Source organism: Doryrhamphus excisus, chromosome 1, assembly GCF_030265055.1.
Source record: "Doryrhamphus excisus isolate RoL2022-K1 chromosome 1, RoL_Dexc_1.0, whole genome shotgun sequence".
NCBI lineage: Eukaryota > Metazoa > Chordata > Actinopteri > Syngnathiformes > Syngnathidae > Doryrhamphus > Doryrhamphus excisus.
This window is the reverse complement of record NC_080466.1, coordinates 19,046,943-19,062,470: the sequence shown is the minus strand read 5'-3', so window position 1 is coordinate 19,062,470 and position 15,528 is coordinate 19,046,943. Positions and strand designations below refer to the sequence as shown.

General features: G+C 40.7%; 2 protein-coding genes across 9 annotated transcripts in view; one reads left to right on the top strand and one right to left on the bottom strand.

Moving 5' to 3' along the window:
* cntln (centlein, centrosomal protein) overlaps positions 1-15,528 on the top strand; it is a 377,543-nt gene that overhangs the window by 70,316 nt on the left and 291,699 nt on the right. For all 3 annotated transcript variants that reach the window (XM_058066919.1, XM_058066901.1, XM_058066911.1), the window contains exon 3: positions 5,713-5,856. The gene's annotated coding sequence lies outside the window, so the exon portion shown is untranslated. The remainder of the gene's footprint in view (positions 1-5,712; positions 5,857-15,528) is intronic.
* The window catches only part of bnc2 (basonuclin zinc finger protein 2), a 178,692-nt gene continuing 164,504 nt past the window's right edge, over positions 1,341-15,528 (bottom strand). For 3 of the 6 annotated variants that reach the window (XM_058066792.1, XM_058066809.1, XM_058066802.1), the window contains 2 exons: positions 12,237-14,617; positions 1,341-6,112 (listed from right to left, as the gene is read on the bottom strand). In XM_058066792.1, the coding sequence (XP_057922775.1) occupies positions 5,311-6,112; positions 12,237-14,617 (3,183 nt within the window). In that variant the 3' untranslated portion in view covers positions 1,341-5,310. The other 3 variants (XM_058066817.1, XM_058066832.1, XM_058066826.1) reach the window with 3 other exon arrangements.

Sequence of the window (15,528 nt, the reverse complement as noted above, 5' to 3'; positions counted from 1 at the left end):
AAGTGAACAAATGTAACAGTTAGTGATTGTAAAAGTACCAGATGGAGGGGTAGGATTTAATAAGCTTTGCTTCTTCCTACTCCTTTTGAACATGTGGAACTGTGAACTGATTATGTGATGCACTCAATTGTAATCTGATGCATGTTCAAATAAAATAAAACCATCACTTTGATCTTTTTTTATTTTTACAATTGCATGGATATCCAGTATATGGCAAACAACCCATAGTTTGCTAACCATGAACTATAAAATGATTATATTGAAATGAATGAATTTGCACACTGAGCTTGGCCAGTACAATGGCAATAAAACATATTTAAGATGTCTTACACTTTTTTGAATCATTTGTGTCTAAACCTGCAAAAAATCACCTGAATTCTAATGTGTCCAGGGTATGAATACATTTGACTGAACTTGTGCATTTACATGGAACATTCAATATAAATTCCTCCGCTTTCCCGTCTAATTTCAATCAATTCCAATCCATTAGTCCTGGATGGAAATGGATTGACACTGTCAGTTCGGTGACTGGATGTTTGTGTATGTGTGTGTACCACTGTTACTATTGATGATGGAGAATGAGATCGGGAGCTTGGTGAACTTGCTTACCAGTAACTTGCTTGTGGGACTCACTGGCCGGCTAGTTGGTTCATTTCGCCCATTCAGCCTCCCCGGTATGTTGTACTACTGTGTAGGTCAGTGTTTCTCAAACATTTCACAGTTGCGTACCATCTTACTGGAAGCCATGTACTCTCCTGCACACTTAAAAACCATGAAATATTTTTTATATATTATTAAGTACATTATATATTATGACATTATATTAAAAAAATCATGTTACTTATTTTTCAACTGCAGACTTGGGCTACTAATTTAAAACGGAGTGTTAAGAATGCTAAAACGTTATTAGAAACAATACCTGTAAACATAATAAAGGTTTTATGATCACTGCATTATTTGCGTTTCTAGTACTTGCAATAAGCTCAGAAATATGCCTTCACTGTTGATATATTGCACACGTGTCGCGTGTATGTAAAATTGTGTACTTTTCACACTTTCAATGTACATCTTTTTGTTATTCGCTGCCATTCCCTTCCGCCAATGACCATCTTATTAATTTGCCAACGCCAGCAGCAGCTTCTCCTTAGGCTGCTAGATCTTTTAATAACTCTTTTAATCTAATCGTCCACTAATTGGTCAAGATAGCCTTTTCCCTAATGATTTTTTTTTTTATCACAAGGTAATTAAAGGGCCCCAGAAAAATGGCTGAAATGTACAGCTTTTTTTTTTCCCCAAACATCCTGATTGGCAGAAAAATGGAAATAAGATGGGTGACAAAATGCCAGTGACTGATAAATCTTTAATATAAAAATTGTACAAGAATTCTGATACAAATTACAAGAGGTATTTGGACAAAATATGAATAAAATTCCATTTACATCCCAAAACCCTTATGCATTTTATGCAAAAACAAAACAAAAAACGGACAGATATGATACAGAGAAAAAAAACAAGGATTTTCATAATTTTTTTTCCAACAAAAGAGGACCACTTTTACCCTCCGTGTCTGCAAATGGGCAACACCTTTTTAGGTAACTTGCAGTATTAATGAGGCTTCTTAATCACCATGTATTTTTAACCCCTCAGAAAAGTACACATAATACTTTGTTCTTGCAGCCGTGTTACTTTTAAGACTTAAACGCAGGTCCTCAAGTTTACTAGCTACTAAAGTATGATTGGCACAAAACATCAGCAAATATTCATTTACAGATTTTCAATCATTTTTTTTCAAGACTGTTGTGATATTTCACAGGTTCCAGTTCAAAATTAAGACGGGTTAAAAAAAAAAAAAAAAGCATCTATACAAACCTACTTTTTAGTGTTCTACGGACGACCCATCAAGCAGTTTAATCCCACGTGAGCTACATTGACAGTGATGCAAAAAAAAAAAAAAAACATACAGTGATGAAAAGATCAAGTCAGTTACAGAATGACTGACATTCTTCTGCACAATTCCGCCCGGATCGTGAATCCAGATTAAGATCGAGATTATTACCACTAAATGGACAGCAGTGTCTGGTTTTAACATATGCAGATTATTTCACAATTGTCAAAACATGCACCCTTACTGTTTTACCTGTGCTATTATTCTTCGTACAAATACACCACACGGTGACACAGTTATTAAACCCCAAAGTCTGACCTCCATAAACCGAATTGAGCCGACACACTCTCCAAAACACCCACTGCAACTTTGAGGTGTTTACTCTAATCAACACAAAATTTGGCACACAGGTTTAGTGCACTGACAAGTTCCGTATTTTCCGGACTATAAGTCGCACTTTTTTTTCATAGGTTGGCTGTTCCTGCGACTTATACTCCAGAGCGACTTATAAATGGAAAAACTGTTTATGTTACATAAACACTGGACACCTTTTCTATTATTACCATTATGTTAGCATATTTTACACCTATCTGTTCTCTATACTTTTATTGTTAGAATTTACCTTTAGTTCATAAAATAAATTACCCTCAAAAAATGTGACTTATACTCCAACTTATGTATGTTTTTTTCTACCTAATTATGAATTTTTGGCCTTGTGCAACTCGGGAGTGACTTATATTCCAGAAAATACGGTACATGTATACAAGATTTCAGTTAAATTGTTTGAAAAACGGGGGCACCATTAAGCACAACATCTTTTTTTTAGAGGCGTCTCTGGGACTTAGTAACTACAGTAAGTCATTAACAATTTGGCTAATGATTGCAAAACTTTGACAATATCTGTATTAAACGTATGCTAGCATGTTTTCCAAAGCATTTCTCGACACAGTTTGGAAACATGAGTTCAAAACATTCCCGATGTCACATTTGGAATTTGTAAAGAAAATGATTGAAATGTCCAACCCTACTATTTAAATGACTTAAGTATATGGACCAAGTGGGTGTCAGGTGTGCTAAATACTAATATACGTATCGGCATGTAACACTGCATATTCTTCCTTCTGTGTGTAGCACCAGTCAAGTCAGACAAACAAAAAGATGTTTTATAGTTACACATAGTAACACATAGTATCACTCATACACTGATAAGTAGAACTTGTTTTTCCAACAACCAAAAAAAAAAAAAGTAAAAATACTGGACTTAATTAACACTACCCACCAATAAATACCCTGCTCCCTTGGCTACTTGGACCACTGGAAATAATTGTACCATAAGACTGTCATTGACGGGTTTGTTTTTTTTTCACAGATTTGCAAAGTTTGCATTTTTAAGACTCAAGTGCATCATATCAATAATTAGAATTTTTTTTAAGTACAATGATCTTGGTCACAGTGGAGGGTGGGGGACTACTTTAGGAGAAGTGCCAGTTCTTTTACGGATACGCTGGTGAGGTGCGTTCACACGTTTGTGGTTCAGTTACGCGACACGCAAAATGCTAAATGCTAAAGCAGGGGTGGGCAAATATTTTGACTCATGGGCCTGCAAGAAAATTTTCTGGGGCGGGGGGGCAGAATATATATTTAACGCACACACTGTCTTATGCTTATAATTTTCCTTGAATTATTTGTCTAATTTTATCTATAAAAGTGTTATGTTCTCATGTCCCCTTTTTTCAGGTGCACTTTAAACATCAGACCACATCAAACTATGTCATTTAATTTTACAGTTTTGTTGTTGTTGTTTTTTTTTTTTTTTTACTAAATAAGACATTCGACTTGCAAGTCATGTTGCCAGTTTATGTTAAAAGTTGAAATACTTAAAAAGCAACTGGTGGGCCGGATTCAAACGCTTGGTGGACCGCATGTGGCCCCGGGCTGTAGTTTGCCCACCCCTGTGCTAAAGGAATGACAAATATGTAAGCAAAAATGCGATGTTCTTCTCAGTCTGTGGGACATTGCTGCTCTTTAAAAGTACATTTTGGAATATTTATTTGCTAAATCTAAGCTAGGAAATATCATGAATGAATGGAATATTTTGAGTAAGTCATGAAAGATGCCCAATTAGGTCCTTATTTTATGCATATGTTCATAATACCAGCATGAACACTAAGCTAACCACACCATAGTGCGCATAATAACAATAGTTATTATTTTTTTCAGAGCACCGAACCACAAGTGTGAACACAGCCAGAAGCCTGAATTATGCTATGAAGCTAGGGTCAGCGGCGCCCCCTCTGGTGGAGCTTGACATACACCTCCAAAAAAAAAACAAAAAAAACTTAAGAGCTGTGATTAATCGAAAAAATGTGCAAATATGAACATCTACTATACAATGCATTACTTTTATGCGGATGTTGCTTCAGTCGCTATTGTTTACAACTACGCCGGATGCTAAAGAGAAAAGAGAGTTGTGGTCGCTCACACTCAGGAAAACACTACCCCTAGCGTTTTGGTGAGGAATTGCACATGAAGCGCTCATCTACAGTATAACTGGATCGGAGTAACGACTTTGTTGTAGCATAATTCAGCCTTGAGGCAACCCAAATCGATCCATGTGACGCTTCATTGTTAGGTATAGACATGTTTGTTGTTGTTTTTGTTTTTTTTTTTAAGATTTGGGCACATGCATAAAAAGAAAAAGAAAAACTGGCGCCAGTATGTTGAAGTTACATGATCAAACAACACACCTCAACTCACCATTGCAAAAGTCCTCACTAATATTACACATCCCCTTTGTATAGATGCAAAGTGCAAAAAACATAAAAGAAAATCAATAAAAAAACACAGAATGATATCAGTGTAGGAGCCTAAAAAAAAGCATGCCGGCAACCTCTGAATATCTAACAAAGCAATTCACATGTATTTTGTTTTTTTTGTTTTTTTTTCCGCCTAGTTTAAAATGTGATAACATGACTCAAGCTAGTAAGATGCTACCTCTTTCTTGCCTATAGCTTGGAAGTATTGTACTGGACTGTAACATAAAAACCATAAGGAAAAAAAAAATAAGCAAACGGACCATCAACACAAGTCTTTTACACCAAAAGCCTCTCGGGACATTATTTACAAATGAAGCTGTCATGCTTTTTTTTCTCTCCGTGAAGGGGTTCATTTAAAAGCTATCATTACACAAATACAACAAGAATGTTTTTTTTTAATTCCTCAATACTATCTTGTCTGCAGGCAAAGTCACAAATAAGAGGTTCAATAGATTCTTTGGAGAGGAGGGGGTGTATGAAAACAGACAAGTTCTTAAGTCATACGGCCGTATTTAGTTTATGGAAGGACTTCTATGGGCGGGGAGGCGGGGCCGAATACAAACAGGAGGATAGGCTGGAAGAAGGTAGGAGGCGGGGTGAGGAGGAAGCTCAGTCTGCTAGCGCGGAGAAGGGCATGTTCTTGTGGAGGTTGGGGTTCTGCGAGTGTCTGTTGCGGCTGCGCACGGAACTGAACACCATGTTGCATCCCGGGATTTTGCACTTGTGCATTTCACGCAGGTGCACAGTCTTGTAGTGCACGCGCAGGGTCCCCTTGTTGCTGTACATTTTGTGGCAGATGTTGCACAGGATCCCGCCGCCGCCGTCGTTGCCCCCCCCGGTGGGCGAGAGGTGGAACGGTGATTCCAAGCGCTCGCCGTGCCCGCCTCTCGTTTCTCCAGTTTCTCGCATCCTGTCGTCACGACGCCGGGAGCCGTCCTCCCCCTCGCTGTTGCCTTCCTCCTCCTCGTCCTCCATTCCCTCCTCATCCTCCTCCTCCTCTTCCTCCTCCAGGTCATCCAACAGGATGCCTTCGTCGCTGCCCTCGTCTGACTCCCGTGAGGAGTGGATGCTGCCGCTGGACTGGATGCTGGATGTGGTGCTCAAGTCCAGAACCACGTAGTCGTCCGGCTGGCCGTTGGTGTGGTGGTTCTTCAGGTGAGGGTGGAGAGGATGTTGAGAAAACTCGTTGCCCATGGGGGAATGCGCGTCATGGATCAAGGCGGCGGGTCCGAGGCCTCTGAATGCCATCCCGCCCAACGGGTCCAAAGCCATGTGGTGGTGCCTGGCGTAGATCTTTGCCAGTAACTCGGCTCGGAAGTCCTTGGGCAGTGGCGTGAGTTGGGGGTCCAGGACGATGTCGTCCAGCTCTTTGGTCAGCAGTTTGCGGTGCAGGTTAATGTTCGAGCTGTGCCTGATGGGAAGATACAGAAACATCTGCATACGTAAATAACCATTCTCTTCATGTAGGCTTGCAATTAAAATAGCTTAGTTCCTCATGGCCTTCTCTCGAATATCACATGATCATCGTTGTCTTTACCACATAACATATACTACCTACAGAGCATACCTGGCATCTGTAAAGTTGACATTTAAGGTTAATTTATAGGAACTGGAAACATTACACAACAATACACTTGATTAGCATATATCCCTTCCCATTCATTTATTATTCCTTGTTTTAACAAAGAAACCGTGTTATGTAAAATTATGATTCAATACATAGTAAATTATGTGAGTGTTTGAGGAAAAATTAAACCGAAATATGAATAGAAGTAATATACAAATTAAAAGTATAAATAATATGAGAAATGTATTATTATTTACATTTAAATAAAATAGCAAAACATAAATAATAAAAATACAAATACTATTTTTTATATTAAAATAATTAATTAAATTTATCAATTTATTTTGTTACAACATAAATATTCAAATTATAATTCAATACATATATGTGCCCTGCGATTTGCCTGCGACCAGTCCAGGGTCAGCTGGGATAGGCTCCAACATATCCCAGCGACCTTAGTAAAGATTAAGCGAATTGATAATTCAATATACGTATAGTAAAAAAGGCAATACTTCTGTGAGTGTATAAATTCTACGCAAAATGCATAATATAAATACAAGTAATTAGACAAATGAAAAATATGAATAATTTAATGACTGCATGAGTAAAATTGGTATATTTAAATTCCAAATAAAATACAAATTAATTAAATACCAATTATACAAATGATTTGATTTTATATTAATTATTTTCTATGATTATAAAAGTATTTATAAATTAAACAAATACATAATAACATAAAAAATACCCATAATAAAATGACAGCAAATCTAACAAAAATACATGAAATAAGAAAAAACACATGCTACAAGTAGATGATTGGATAGATAGAGTGGATAGTGTAGAAATTATATTATAGGATGGAAAATAATATGTTCAAATACTCTCTGTAGTTAAGTAAACAGATGCCCCTGGCCACTATATAAGGAAATAAAGTGTGTGCATTTTTTGTTAGTATCACTCTACAGCAAAGTGCAGACAAACACACAGCCAGAGAGAGAGCGAGAGAGCGAGAGAGAGAGAGAGTGAGAGAGAGTGAGAGAGAGAGAGAGAGAGAGAGAGAGAGAGAGAGAGAGAGAGAGAGCATGTTTACCGCTGTCAGCATGTCTGCACTGTGCACGGCCCTCAAATCCAATAGACTGTGACTCAATTAAATACTCCGACATATTGAATGGGAGTTTATCAATTGATTGGAGCCGTGGTAATGTGATAATGGAGGGGGAACTGGATAGCATATTAGCACTAGGCCCTGGCAGCATTAGCACACACACTATTATTGGAGCCCTGCAAGCTAAATGAGCGTGTATTACGTGTCGCTGTGGATTTAATTCAATTAAACATTCTCTTTTTCCACCAAACACAAGGTGTAATATAACGTGCTTGAGCTGATGACACAAACAAAGTCCCATGCGAATGCCAGGATGGGGGGGATTACAGCGCTTTTCAGTCAGCACACAAAAAGCCATGCCAAAGAGTGCCAGCTAAAAATGAGCCTGAAAAAATCCCAATTCATTGCTTTTTCTTTCACTATAATTTCATGAAAAAACACTCACTTGTCACAACATTACACAGAAAGAAAACCTCCACCAGCTCGCATTAAATCAAATGAAATGCAATCACGCCGTGCCTTTTAATATGCTGCACATGTGAGGGGTTTTCCATGCAAGGAGGGCACTGTGACATCAAAAAAGAAAAAAAGGTCATCCTTTTTTTTTTGGCAAAAAAATAAAAAATGGACTCACAATGGATAAATAGAGCTTACCAGCAGTGGCAGGGTTGATGCAGTCAAAAAGGGTCCCTTTCCTTTAATTATTTACTTCCCTATCCGACATTGTCCTGCAAGAGGTAGAAATACATTCAATTGAGGAGGGACCCTTTTCTGTCAAGCAGGCAACCAGGAGCCCGTCCAGTCGAGCATCGTCAGCATCGAGCGTGGCCAATCGATCGGCTTGTGGCTGCCACTGCGTTTGTGTTATTACTGTACGTGTGCGGACCAATATACTGCTTCCATTCAAGTGGATCAAAAAGACTACGTCGATCCTTTTTCATAGTAAAGCCATATGTTAGCTTAGCATCCAAATATGGTCCGATATTGTACATACTCTATGTGGCTGTACAGGAAGACACTACCGTGATCCCGCTTCTGTCGCCACAAATTTGGTTAGTTGCTTTGAAGTTAAGGATGCTGTTGTTGACGCTCAGGTAGGCGGGCCCTTTTGCAAAACCTTTTGTTCAAAAAAAAAAAAATACAAGAACACCTTCACTGCTAATAAGCTCTAAGTAAGCTAAGACCCCTTTTAAAAAAGACCACACATGTTTTAACTAAACATCTAGAGATTTATATAAGCATATCCAAGGATAAATACATTAGGAATAAACAAAATAGTCATCATCTAAACCAGGGGTGAGGAAGCTAGGCCTACAGGAGTATATTTCCACACTATGCCATGCAATTTTAAAATAAAGCATCATCAAACAATAAACCACAAGTGCTCAAAAATCAAATACTGTACTTATTTAATACTATGCAATGGTTGTGTCAATTTTTACTACTTTTTATTCATGTATTTATTTATTTTCTGCTCCTTTTTGGACATGGTGCAACGGTAATTGTGATGTACGTAAAAACATGTTCAAAATAAAACCAACCTTTCCCTCGCTCATATTTTTAGCAAAAACAAAAAGAGAATACACGCACACACACACACTCAATGATCACAGCACATTATCTCCTCATTTATCAGATTTTACACTTTTCCGCCTACATTTCCCACCACCTCCGTAGCCCTTAGTAGGCTCGCTTCCTTATTCGACCGCCTCCCTCCTTTTTTTTTTTTTTTTTTTTGCTCGATGCAGAGGAGCAACCTCGACATTAATCATCTTTAGACTCATCTTGAGTGTCAGCATCATCTCTGCTTTTTTTGGTCTTTTGTGTCATTCGGGGCTGTCTTATGAGGTTTTGTTATAAGTGGGAGGACGTGCGTTTTATTGATACTGATCATCTCTGTCGCTGGATATCACTTCCGCATATAAAATGTTGGAATTATTATGAGACACACCAAGGGGTAGATATTTTTCTACTTCTATTTTGTTTTTCTACTTTTATCATAAATATTTTCTGTATGAGAATCACAGCCTTTATAGAACACGCTAAGACTAACAGACAAAAATGAAGTGACCCCTGGAGATGGGGGTGTGGGGGGTGGTGGAAGGAGTATATACCGATATAATTAACCTTCACTCTCGCTGCGATAGCGCTGGCCCTGCTGCAGCAACATGGGACTAGCATCGTGCTACAATAGTATGACGTTACATGAAAAGGGGGCTAAATATAAGCTACGTGAAAACAAGATAAATAACGCTTGTCTCGCGTCTAATGATGATGATGTTGGTTCCTTGGCAGGTTTTAAGCAGTTAATTACACTCTATTTTTTTTTATTCCCTGCAGTATAAGCCAAAAGGGGTTGAGATAAACCACCTTAATGACATATATAACTTTTAAAAATAAATCATAAACAGATCACATACTCGCTCAAGGGCGTGTAAAATATTAAAATAAAATACACTGACCCAACCTAAATGTTAAACAGCAATGTTTGGCTTTATTTGGATCTTGTTTAACAATATCACAATGAAATAAACCACTTTTCCACAATTTAACATGTCCGAAAAGGAGTAGGAAGAAGCAGATCTTATTTAATCCGATCCCTTATGTCTATCATTAAAGCACGCCCTATCAAACTTTCATATGATACATTTAAAATGGCTGCCTGCTGATACGATTCAGGACATGTATATTAACCACCACCAACAACTGCTAGCTAATTAGTCGTTATTGCCACACACGTTGGCTGTAAACATTTATCTCCATTTAAAGTAATTGTACGCATTATGTCCAACATCCTGTTGGATCTTAAATGGCGGTTTTAGGAAAGCAAGCACATTACATTGCTGTTTTATTGCGAACTCAAAACATGCATTATGTCATTAGCACGCCAGATAAGGGACAATATTTCCCCCGGCTTTGATTTGATTTTTTTTCCATATAAAGCAGCAGCAACAGAAAAATTGTATGTTACTGATTTTTTTTTTTGGTAGAAGCAATACCCGGGTTATGAAGGAAAATCAGCAATTGCCGATGCTAGCATTTACACAAGAACCGAAAATGAATAAATATAGTGTACATACTGTTTGGTGCCTGAAAACCCCCAAAATCAAGGACATATGCATGTATGTTATGCTAGCTTGCTAAAATGCTAGCTTGCTAAAATGCCAGCTGATCAATTTCCATGCATCCACAAAAGGAATTAAAAAAACAAATGTTTCGATTAAAATCCGGTAAAAACTATCCTTTGCAGTGTTTTCCATGTGACCAGGAACTACATTATCCGATGGTAATGGTAATGGTTTTATTTCATTTGAACATGCATCAGATTACAATTGAATGCATCACATAATCAGTTCACAGTTCCACATGTCCAAAAGGAGTAGGAAGAAGCAAAGCTTATTAAATCCCACCCCTCCATCTGGTACTTTTACAATCAGTAACTGTTACTTTTGTTCACGTCCTGCTTTCCTAATATAGTTTAAGTGTTTTTGGGTTGTTTTTTTTTGTCACGTACCGAAGTACGAGGTGATATGACGATACAATGACATAATGGGTACCATAGTAACTGTCAATATAGCACATCATGACTGGTTCAAGACTCTTCATCCTTGTATTTAGCAAACATCAACTGCTTGTATTGTTTCTTGAATTGGCTCATCGTTGTGCATTGTTTGAGGTCCTTACTCAATCCATTCCATAGTTTGATTCCACATACTGAAATGCTATGGCTTTTTAACGTAGTCCTAGCATATAAGTGTTTCAAATGTAGTTCTTCCCTGAGATCATATTTCTCCTCTCTTGTAGAGAAGTATTGGATGACATTTTTAGCTAATTGGTTATTATGGTGAAACACAATTGACTATTTTTTTTACCAAGTTCTGACTTGCTACGTATGGTATGCCATCTCGATGCTAATCCTAACTTCTGATGATGCATAAAGAAACCCGACAGTCCCTCCTTATAAGAGTTGACTGTATAACACCTAAAAGGTCAGTCCTATTTTTTTTTATTCCCAAAGACACAACCTGGTTTGTATTCCGTTCATGTGTCTATGCTAGCCCTAAGGCAGCTCTGCACCTTCAGCATGCGTTATTGCTTTGCCGGTGCTGCCGCAGTACTGTAAATACATTGTATATACGTACTCCAGGTGGGACCCATACGTGTTAACAAGCCCAGGTGAGCACGGGGCACCGAGGCTCACCCCCCCCCCCCCCCCCCCACCCCCCATGGAAGCGCTAATAAATGCAGTGGTTTTGACTAGCAGCTGTTGACGCTAATGTATGCGGCTTTGCCTCGTCTGCGACAAGTCGTAGGTCGAGTGAGAGGGCAGATAAACCAAACCTGAGGGTTGACAGCCACTGAGTATTGATTTGTATGCGTGTGAGATGCAGATGTCACTACGTCAGGCATTTTTTTTTTTTTTACATTTTTCACACACTAACAGATGCCAGGTTGACGGCATTTGCAGGTAAATGTAATATATGCAGTAAATGGATTTACATGTTGTTATCATGTAGAGTTTTGACAGTATTTGCCTTTTTCCTGTATTGCTGTTCTGCATGAATTGGGGGCCACAGTTATCCAGCTAGTATTGGTAGTATTAGAGAGTAGAAAGGTAGTATTAGAGTCGGAACTGTTCTTTTTAAAGGTCGTTGTTCTGCTCCAATATTTAGTACATCTGATAGTTACTGATCGGTAGCTCACTCAGGACGCCATGCCGCTGTGTGCAAGTCACCTTTGCTAGAAGCAAACGTGATTTGCACCTGTTTTACGTGATCTCTGTGTAAAACAAGCTACAATTTTTGTGGTAAAAAAAAACAAAACAAGAACAATCAAGTGATTTTGTGATGGAGCACTAACCTGTCTCGACTCCGCCGTGAGGGGAAAGCAGCGTTGCAACCAGCCACCGTGCACACATGCATCTCTTTGAGGTGCACGTTCTTGTAGTGCAGTTTCATGCTGTAGGAGCTCTTGAAGCTCTTCTTGCACACGTAGCAGATCTTGGGGTCAGGGCTGGAGCATGGGTCCCCATCCGGCGACTGAGATGTGGGGAACTTGGGGGGGCTGGCGCCGTAGCCCATCGACGAGATGAAGCTCTCATGCAGAGCAGCCATACTGGCGGCGGCGGCGGCGGCTGCGGCCATACCGCCGTTGTAGAGGCCGTACTGGCTCATACAGAACATGTCATAGGTTGGGTCGTTGAGTTCTTCCTTGATCTTGATGGACGCCTGGTGAGGGGATGGTGATAGCTGGCCTTTGCCTTCTAAGTCTTTTCTCAAAGGGCTTTCCTCGACACCCTCGTCATTCTGGTCCTTACCACCTTTGGAGTGTTTCTGCTGTTCCTCAACATCCATCATCTCATCCCGGTAGTACATTTTCGAATCTGAGGTTTCAGACTCGTTCTCAAAGTCTCTTTCATGGTCTTGGTCCTCAGAGGTGTAGCTGTCCATGCAACGTAGGTCATTAGAACCTCGAAGCTCACCCCTGCCATCGCTGCCGGCACCCTCCCGACATTCATCCTCACTTTGCCTCATCATGCCTCTCAGAGATATACCAGGACTCATCTCATCCTGGGAAGGGGATTGCTGCCCACTCCCACCGCTGTGGTTCCCGGTGCCACTCCCACTGTTGTTGTTGCTATTGTAGTTACCGTTCATCTTGATGTTGTTGTGAAGGAGCGACGAATGGTGATGGTGGTGATGATTGTGGTTGATGCGATCGTCGTCCTCCTCGTCTTTGTCCTCGTATTCATCCGCCACATCAATCACTTCCTTTTCAATCTTCACAGGCATGCTGGATTTACGAGGCTTCTTTTTGGGTGTGGGGTCAGCCCCGCCGCCGCCGGTGCTGGGCTCGTGATTGCCAGCAGATGTGTTTAAGCTATGCGACATGGCTCCAACTTCGGACATGTGCACATTGTTGTGTGACGCCACAGCCGCCAGGATCTGCTGTTGCTGGTCCATTAAGGTGGTGCTGTTGGTGGTGGTGGGCAAAATGGGGCTTGTGGGCAGCGAAACAGGTGGACTAACAAGGTCTGCAGGGGAGAGTAACGTACGGTAGAAAGGGGGCACAGGTTGGACTGGTTGCACTGACTTTAAAGAGGGGAACACCAGTGGGCTCTGCAGGGGTGATTGAAGCATCGGGTCCACTGGTGGAGTGGTGAAGCCTAGAGGTGGTCTGCCAGGACTTGTAAGTGTGAAGCCACCGTTTTTGGTGCTCGAGATGACAGGCGTACCGGAGTTGGAATTGGCACGAATTAGGTCTTTGTCACGATTGTTGCGCAACATGGGCATGTGCAGACGTGGGTTGGGGTTGGCGCTGTGGCGGTTGCGACTGCGCAGGGAACTGAAGACCATGTTGCAGCCCTCGATGGTGCAGCGGTGTTTAATCTTCAAGTGTACAGCATTGTAGTGGATCTTCAGCGTGCCTTTGTCGTAAAATGTCTTGCCGCAAGAGTTGCAGCACACACGGCCTTTGCGGGAGGTGGATCCCATGCGTCTCATGCGGTGCATTTTGGAAGAAAATGAAGCATGCGTTATGGATTTCGCTTGCTCCTCTTTGACAAAGTGATGGTGAACCTGGTGGTCACTCAGGTTGTTGGACTGCTGAGGCTGGCTTTGGGACTGCTGTTGCCCCTGCTGCTGTTGTTGCTGACTCTGCTGCTGTTGAGCCTGCTGGAGGGACGGAGATGGCGAGATAGGGGATTCCCGGTTGCCGGGCTCTGTTTTGGGTTCAGTGTTCATGCCGCCCAGGGCTCCACGGCTCGGACTTTGGCCTGTACGGAAGGGTGACATGGACACGTCTGACTCGCTGGTCTCCACTTGTTCGACTTGGTTGGGCAAGCTGGGCTCCCGTAGTCGGAGAGCTGATTGTTCCATTGGGAGCCCGTTGGGGGGCAAACCGAGCATGGGGGCAGACACGGGGTTGATGTACTGGAACGGTAAAAGGAAGGCTAAGCTGTTGGGGATATTCTCAAAGTGATGAATGCTAGATGGGCTGCTATTTTCTAAATGCGTAAGTAGTCCCGGGCTGCGTGTCCGATTGTTGCTTTCAATGAATGTCCTAATCCCGGAGTCGGTCTTGGAGGATGGAACAGTAACTGCCTGACCTTCCTTCTCCTGAATGGCCATCAGCTCAACGATGGATTTGGTCTCGCCAAAGCGCAAGAACTGCTGCAGGGTGATGATCTCCTCTTCCCGGGACATAATGGTCCAGCGGTCCAACACCTTGCCTGCAGCGTCCTGCATCCCCCAAAAGAGAGACAAGGGGAGACAGAAATACAAACTGTTATCGATTGTGCCTAATAGTCCGGTCAAAGAGAAGACTGAGTAGAAGTTAGCTGAGTCCCAGAGTGACAAGTAACTCGCATAGTTTGTTTTTTTTTGTCTTTCAGGCATTTATTTATTTTCTGTAAATCTTCACCGCAATGATTGCAAAGAATTCCACTCCACTGGTCAGTCAGTGCAGTCATGGTGTGACTTTTCTACTCCTGAATTGCTGCATACAACAGGGTCAACATTTGTACCCCTCCTGTGTTGCTTGTAATATTATTTTGGTGACAAAAACACCACATGGTGTCACTCTGAATAGTAAGACCCTCAAACAATGCACAACGATGAGCCAATTGAAGAAACAATACAAGCAGTTGATGTTTGCTAAATACAAGGATGAAGAGTCTTGAACCAGTCATGATGTGCTATATATATCACTATATTGACACTTACTATGGTACCCATTATGTCATTGGATGGTCATATCACCTCGTACAAAAAAATGACAAAAATAAAATTTAAAAAAGAAAAAAAAAACCTTTAACTATATTAGGAAAGCAGGAAGTGAACAAATGTAACAGTTACTGATTGTAAAAGTAGCTTTGCTTCTTCCTACTCCTTTTGGACATGTGGAACTGTGAACTGATTATGTGATGTACTTTCAAATGAAATAAAACCATTACCATTACCAATATACCCCGGTCAGTCAGACTTCAGAATTCTCATACAGCTCAATGCACTCTACGAAAACACCCACTGTAACTTTAGGGTGCTAAGCCAAATCCCTACAAAATTCAGTGAACACCTTTAAGGCACTGTCACACACATGTGTGTTAAGTTTGAGGAAGAGTTTGGTTAAAAAAAACATGGCCCCGTCATCT